This window comes from Eretmochelys imbricata, chromosome 16 (genome assembly GCF_965152235.1).
Source record: "Eretmochelys imbricata isolate rEreImb1 chromosome 16, rEreImb1.hap1, whole genome shotgun sequence".
In the NCBI taxonomy this organism is placed as follows: domain Eukaryota; kingdom Metazoa; phylum Chordata; order Testudines; family Cheloniidae; genus Eretmochelys; species Eretmochelys imbricata.
Genome location: NC_135587.1, coordinates 13770072 through 13777481, shown reverse-complemented (window position 1 = coordinate 13777481; position 7410 = coordinate 13770072). Strand labels below are relative to the sequence as shown.

The 7410-nt window shown below is 47.1% G+C and overlaps 1 protein-coding gene across 1 annotated transcript; it reads right to left on the bottom strand.

Moving 5' to 3' along the window:
- Positions 1 to 490: 490 nt before the first annotated feature.
- LOC144276066 (alpha-1-acid glycoprotein 1-like) lies at positions 491 to 7103 on the bottom strand. The gene is made up of 6 exons (XM_077835905.1): positions 6990 to 7103; positions 4835 to 4977; positions 4106 to 4179; positions 3407 to 3508; positions 2518 to 2618; positions 491 to 520 (listed from the first exon to the last, which is right to left on the bottom strand). Exons 1-6 carry the CDS (start codon positions 7101 to 7103, stop codon positions 491 to 493), a joined length of 564 nt encoding a protein of 187 aa, XP_077692031.1.
- Positions 7104 to 7410: the final 307 nt, after the last annotated feature.

Here is a 7410-nt window from a genome sequence, read left to right as displayed (position 1 = left end):
GTATATTATTTTGGGGCATAGTAAGTGCTGCTTGAAGGGGCAGATGTCAGTACAAGACCTTTACTGTAGGGGAAAAAAAAAGCTGGTATTTGTTTTTGCCATACTCAGATAGCAAACGTTTACTGTCAGTCAGATTTATCTTTATTTTTAAATCAACAAGAAAGAACAAAAGTAAAGTCTTCAGGAGAGAGCATAGTGTGTGGGTCTCCTTTGTGAAAGTCTGCACTAAGAGCTCAGAACAAATGGTTGCTGAGCTCTGCATGCGTGAAGAGTGCTTAGAAATGTAAAGGTGCAGAACACAGAAAATGAAAATGTCAGTAGTTTGTGCCAAAGAAACCACATGGTCAGATGCAACAAGGGGAGATCCTTCAGTGGCTAAACAGGTGGAAGAGAATTAACAACTGCTGATATCCAGTGTGGAGAGCAACGTTGCTGTGGAAATGTGTGTTACCCCAGTGATGGTTCTACCAGTTCAACTGAGTGCTTTTTGTCATCTTTCTTCTTCCATGGGACACAGATCCTACAGAGATGAACAAGAGTGAGAGTCAGTATCGCGTGTGTAAAATGTGCTCTTAGTAGTACAGGATTTTCTTAACAGCAAAACTAGCAGTATTTCTTGTGCATTTTCAAATTCCTCCTGCCTAACACACTAGAATCCCCAAAAGGCTAAAACAGTGTCAACTTCAGCAGCCTCTAGGGCAAGAAGTTGTGTCGCAGGAACGTTTCTCTCTATTTAAAGATTTACATTGCTTCAGCTAGGCTGTGGACTTGCTCATTGCTGCTTCGGGAATAAGAACAATATGCTTGCTCAGCAGCGAAGATTTTTGTCAAGCAAGCAAATTGAGGTGAATGTTAAAGGCGAAACCCCTTCGCTGGGAGAAGAGAGAGAGAAGCTGTTAAAATGCAGTATTCCTTGTGTGGGTTTGCATTGCCTATTGTTAGCTCATTAAGGGCTAGCAGCTGCCCCAGCCAGCTACTGGGGAGAGCTGGCTGCTCAGAGGGAAGGAAGAAGCATTTATTAAATGGGCCTGAGTATGTCTGGCCTTGATCATGGCGTGCTGGCTCAATGTTTTTGGAGGCCCTGGGTTTGGCAATCTCAGTTTTCACTATGGTGGTGTTTAAACCTGACAGGATTCCAAAAGACTTGAGAGGTTTAAGGAATGGACTGGTGAATGTGGAGTCTGGTGGCACTTCCCCAAGGAAGCCAAAGATTAGGCAGTTTGGAAGGGAAGGACTCTGATCTAACACCAGCCCAGTACATGGTCAGTACCTATTGGTTTTACAATAACTGTGAGGTTTATGTCTCTTTTGGGGAAGGGGTCTGGGCAGCTAAAGTTCTCTCTGTTTAATTCCTATCAAGGCATGGGGGTAGAGGGTTTGCTCCTGTATTCTTTCTGGTTTATATTATACTTGCTGTGAAGACGTTTGTGGCCACTAGGGAACGTCATGGTTGTCTCTATGGTGCACACTTGGCATTTCATGAGGACAGCTAGCTTAGACCCTCCTTCTAACCCGGAGCTACAGGAGAGTCTCCACTGGGGTTACCAGTATAAGTTCTACAGTACAGAGGTGGGCAAACTACGGCCCGTGGGCCCGTTCTGCCCGGCCCCTGAGCTCCTGGCCCGGGAGGCTTGCCCCCGGTCCCTCCTCCCCCGCAGCTTCTGCTCCTGATGCTGCTGGCGCAATGCTCTGGGAGGCGGGGCTGCAAGCTCCTGGGGCAGTGCAGCTGCAGAGCCCGGCCTGACCCGGTGCTCTGTGCTGCGTGGTGCGTGGCTTCCTGTCCTGGTGCAGCTGCGCCGCCAGCCAGCGGTGCTCCAGGCAGCGTGGTAAGGGGGCAGGGAGGGGGGTTGGATAGAGGACAGGGGCTGGGGGTGTGGATGGGGTCAGGCCGGTCAGAGGGCGGGGAATGGGGGCAGGAATTCCGGGGGCAGTCAGGGAGAAGGGGTGGTTGGATGGGGTGGGGGTCCCGGGGGGGCAGTCAGGCAGGAGAGGGGGTGTTGGATGGGGTGGTGGGGGGTCTGGGGGCAGTCGGGGGACAGAGAGCGGGGGGTGGGGGTGGATGGGGCAGGGGTCCTGGGGGAGCAGTCGTGGGCGAGAAGCAGGGGGGTTGTATAGGGGGTGGGGGGCCAGGCCACACCTGGCTGTTTGTGAAGACAGCACCTCCCCTAATCGGCCCTCCATACAATTTCTGAAACCTGATGTGGCCCTCAGGCCAGAAAGTTTGCCTGCCCACCCCTGCTATAGCAGATGGTTGAGCAGTTTTGATTCTATTAATTAAAGGGCAGTGGACGGCTCACTAGCCCATTCATTATATCATATCATCGTGGTGCAGTGCATACTCTTGAATATGTTACGTGTTGGGGTTTGCTTTGGGTTACTAAACTTCTTCTTTCTTTTTTTTAAGCCACTTTTCAGGGAGGAGGCTGGAGCATTTAATTTTGATCCCAATTTCAGTGTGATTCTGAAGCTCTAAAGATGGCTTGATAACTCTCATAGGAACCCCATGTTGATCTTTACCTTATCTAGAGAATAGAATGTTTCCTCTTCCTTCAATCCAAGGCATGCCACTTGAGTTTTGAATTCTTCCAGCTGCTCTGTGCTCATGTTTTGGGCCCGGGCTGTTTTGAAAGATGCAATACTAAATTGCAGAAAATCATTTGGCAGAGTTGGTTTTAGGAGGTATAGTAGCTGCATTGTACCTATGGTTTGTTTGAAGCTTTCACAGCAACAAAGAGTAGCACTCAGATCTCCTACTCAAAAGCATGTACCTCTCCCCCTTGAGCTAAGGGAGCTGCATCCCCTCTTTATTCTTCTTTGTTGGGACCCTCTATTTCCCCTATTATTATTATTATTGGGTGGGGGAGGGGATAGAAGAGATTTGTCTGGTCAGCCCATCTCCAGTGGGAGATGGAAAGAGTTATGGGGTGTCCCTAAAATCAAAACTGATTCCGAGGTTTTAATATTTACCCTCCTGGCCATAATCTTTTTATCCTAGGACCTAGATAATTGTTGTTAAGCATATACACGGTGCTTTAAAAGATCTAGAATCAGCCACAGTTCCTGCCCAGGCCAGACTAGGCAGCTACTTAATTTTCATGCTCTGTCCCTGCCTTTCTCTTTCTTGGGTCCTGCAGCTACTTTTCTAGGAGCAGAACAGAAGGAAGGATGCTCTTTCAGTTTAGGGCACTGGTCCTTGAGAGACCTGCATTCAGTTCCAGGCTCTTCTTGTGTGCCTTTGGGCAAGGTACTTAATTTACTCTGTGCCTCAGTTCCTTCCCTGTAAAATGGGGATGATTGAACAGCTCTACTTTGCAGGGGGTTTGTGAGATGCTGTCGTAACAGGGGCTACATAGAGCATCTCTGGCTATCTAGGTCCTTTTCTGGCGCGGGGATGTGCTTTACTTACCCGAGATCGATAACCCTTTGTGGGTCCCATCAATGTGGTATAGTGTCATAGTGTCTTCGGAGCGGCTCTTGATAAGTTGTGCTATGCCAGTTTCGTTTGGCCCTTCAGGAGAACAGGCACAAGGGGTGGTTAGAGTATTCGGTCCAAAATCTCAGGAGAAGTGTAATATAAACCTACAAGGACATTTGACTGTATTCTGTGATTTGGTGATACTGTGTATAGGTGTAAAAAAACTCATCTCATACGGACCTAGAAACCGGTGTTTAGATGTGGCTTGGCAGACCTATATCTCTGTGCTGACCCCTTCACGCCTGCAGGCTAAACCCTTTTGGAAACTAGTGTTAGCTGTAGCAGAATGATCAGCTTTGGCAGTTCTGTGTGTTTGTTGCATATGGAGGCCACTACTGGCTACAGAAATGACCTGATACAGACAAATCCTTCTATCACTGTAATGAGCATGTTGCAAAGAATTGCCCACGAGGGGAGGAAATTATTCCTTGCCAAGTGGGGGAAGCTGACCTCTGGATTCAGATTAGTTATGCAACTCTGCTGTGGGACCAGATAAATGTGTGGTAGAAATGAGAAAGTGAAATGTAGGACAAAAACCTTCCTACCTCTCCAACCACAACTCAATCCACCCTTCCCAATAGGATGCACTGGACATTTCTGCTTTTCTCCTTAGCATCTCTGGATTCTTACCGTGCAGGATCATTGTAAAATTGTCCCAGATGACTGAAATGTAACTGGAGTTGTCCACCACACACTTGTCCTTCCTAAAGGGGAAGAGATTAATCAGTGGACTAACCACAGAGGGTGATGCTCTATGGCTCTCTGGGTTAAATTCTGTTAGCCAATGTGAATTACATGCCTCTATCAAACACAGAACTGCACACAAACTTTCTGTATGTATATTACATTAGCACCCCCAGTCAACTGAGGGAAATCTGAAGGGATTGTCATGGTAGCTGAATCCACCCTTCTGTTCCAGAGTAGCACTTTGTGTGTATGAGAATAGGATTTGATGCAGGATTGACAGCCCTGGATTTTAATGGCCCTTGCCCAGATATAGAACACGTTCAATGCAGGCCAAAGGTGCTCCGTGAGACAATAGTGGAGCCTGCTGTCCAGGAGATCAGGGATGACTATGAATGAGAAGGCCTAAGAGGAAGAGATGGAGTTAGGGAAGGCTGCACGGTGGCTCCTGGTAGTGGTCTGGATAAGCATGGAATAGCCATATGCAACCTCAGCGTGAGTCAGGGATCTTCAAGCATAGGTAAGAGTCACACTGCAAGAAAGACTTTGCACATTGTTTCATTAATGGTAGTTCCTGGTAGCCTGGTCCTACTGAGGAAAATGTTTGTGTAAATATTTTCCCTGAGTAAGGGAGCATGTCACTGTCAGTAAGGTCTGTGTTGTAAATGCTCTTACAGTTTCATGACTTGAGTGACGGGGAAGTTGTCTTGATGGCTGCTAGGGTATATGAAGTAATAAGCATTCTTTATCAATTCCATCTCCTTTAGGGTGCGTGGGTGCTGAGAGGCCCCAACAATGTAGAACCATTTGCCCAGCAGCTGTGAAGATGAGGAGGGAAGAAAAAGAAACAAATTGTTAGGAGACCCTATAAGCCTCAGCATGTGTGTATGTGTAATTATTTATTTGGATTGTGTATTGGTCCCAGTCAGGATCAGGGCCCCTCTTGTACAAGTCACTGTACGGACACAGAGGAGAATGGTCTCTCTCCTGAACTTACAACTTAAATAGACCTATTTTTTTGTGGCAGTAAGTTTTATGGCAGATTGCCAGTTACCCCATGCTTTTCTCACAGCTGGTGGTGATAGCCTCTTCTTACCTGGTGGAACTAAAGCTTCCCTTGAAAGAGGATCAAGGTGCTGAAAAACCACAACAACCTTCTTACGCCATCAAAGCACTCTGTGCAATGCTCTAGCCTACGTATGTGACCCTAGGCCAGCACTATGCTACCCATTTGTCCCAAAGTCGTGGTGAGTAGTCTAGGTGGGGTAACAGTAATACACTGTTTTCAAACTTGGGGGGAGAGGTTGTGCTAGACCACATGCCCAGGAGAAGGGAAAGATGCCAGATACCACCCCCCATGGAATAAACATGCTGCCTCGTCCACCAGCAAAGAGGATGGTAGCTCCTTGAAAGTCCTCCACCTTCCCTCCCTACTGCCTTGTGTAATGCAGCTGGCTGTGGGAACAGCTCATGTGTACAGGGGTTCAGGCTCAGCTGGCAGCTCACTCTGCTAAACTCCTCTCCTTTGCTCCCATGGCACTTAGCTCTGGATTGGATGGCAACTATGCCCCACTCCCATTAGCAAGGTGTGTCATCTGCTGGCTGATGAAGTAGGGAGGGGGAATCAGAGCTATGGGTTGGGGGGTAGGGAGAAGAGTTGGCAAAAACAGGCAAACGAACAAAAAAGAATAAGAAATCAAAAGGAAGAGGGGACACAAAAAAGACCAAATGGCAGAGAAGAGATGGGAAAGGAGACATGTAATGTAGGAGGTTGCTGGGGATCAAGCAATTTTTTTACTTTCATAACTGACATGGGATGCCCAGAGGTGCCGGGGCTCAGCCCTGGGACAAATTAAGCAGTGGAGACATGTAAAGAAAGTGGACAGTAAAAAGAAGACATAGTGACAGCTGTGGCAGCACATGGTACAAGAGGAGAGGGGGGCATTCATGTTCCCTGCTAAGGAGCTGATGCCAACAAAATATGGCTGGAACTGCTGGCATCATTTTAGAAAACTGGAAGCATCTGTAAGCTCCTCTTGTGGAGCCCCTTCATGAGCTCCGGAAAGACAGGAGCCAGCTGCCCTGCAGGCATCCTTCATCTGCAAGAGCTAACCTGTTAGGGCTGTGAGTGGCTCACAGAATGGGGAAGGAGGTCGATTGGTTTTATGCTGGCTTTTTTTCCCTATATCTGCAGAGGGCAGCGTTCCACCTGAGTTTCCAGACTGTAAGCGTTGACTTTAGCTGCCATTGTCGCACTCTCTTCACATTGATTCCACAGTCACTGGCATCACTTCAGAGAGAGATTTATTAAGAATCCCCAGTAAAATAAGTGGCATGAACATTAGGATGCTGAGGGCTCTAAGGTTTCAAGGATACTTTTTTGGGAAGAGGCCCAGGCTCCTGGAATCCCCATCGCTTGGTATGTTTAAAAGTAGGTGGGGAAGGCACTTAGTAAATGTTCCTCAGGGACCAATCCAATGGATTGAGGTGCTCTGTCAAATGGTCTTCCTCTAATTTCTAAGGGTTCCCTCCTGGGTCTATCACTTGGAATCCAGACATCTCCAGGTCTTGGATTAAAACCTGCGGTGCACACCATGCTGTTGCCCAGTTTCCATTCAGTAATTTATATTTCAGCGGGTACTGATGAGGTATAAATACTACTCAGCTTGTAAGATTAAAGCCTGACTATATGGTTAATTTTACTAAATGGTTCCCTTGCCTGCATGCCTGGCCTGTGCCTTAGTCTAGGACAGGTCCTTAATGAACCTCTGAGTGCCCCATCTAGAATATAAGCATCAGAAGTTGAGGCCCTTCTAAGGGCACTTCTTACCTTGGTCATTGTTGCATTGTCAATGGCTTCTGGAACTAGAGGCTCACAATCCAGGGGTTTAGCAGTAAGGAGATGTGCTAAACCAAGAATAATTGCAATGCAGGTCAGTGCCATGATTTCTTTTTGAAGGGAAGTGAGAAGCAGTGGAATCAAACTCATCAGCTGAAGCTTCTCATCTCAACACAAGTATCTGTATTTATAGACATTCATGACTCCAAATCTCAGATTTCCCAAATGTACCTCAGAATCCAGGAATTTGCTGGCGACGTGTACCTGACTTGGCCAATGTTCTGTTTGCTTAGTGATGAAGCAATGAGAGGTGCTGTTCTGTTAAACTTCTAACATAGGGCTAAATTCATTTTGGTTTATGGGGTGTGTTGACAGAATGTAAAAAGCCCTTTAAACAGATCTATAGACAAAA

Bases quoted from the DNA above. Each gene is read 5' to 3' on its own strand.
- LOC144276066 (XM_077835905.1), bottom strand. From the start codon at position 7,103: ATGGCACTGACCTGCATTGCAATTATTCTTGGTTTAGCACATCTCCTT. The intron at 2,619-3,406 runs GTAAGTAAAGCA...CTTTCAAAACAG, and splicing joins CAAAGGGTTATCGATCTCGG to CCCGGGCCCAAAACATGAGC. The intron at 521-2,517 runs GTAAAGATCAAC...TCATCTCTGTAG, and splicing joins CATTCTATTCTCTAGATAAG to GATCTGTGTCCCATGGAAGA.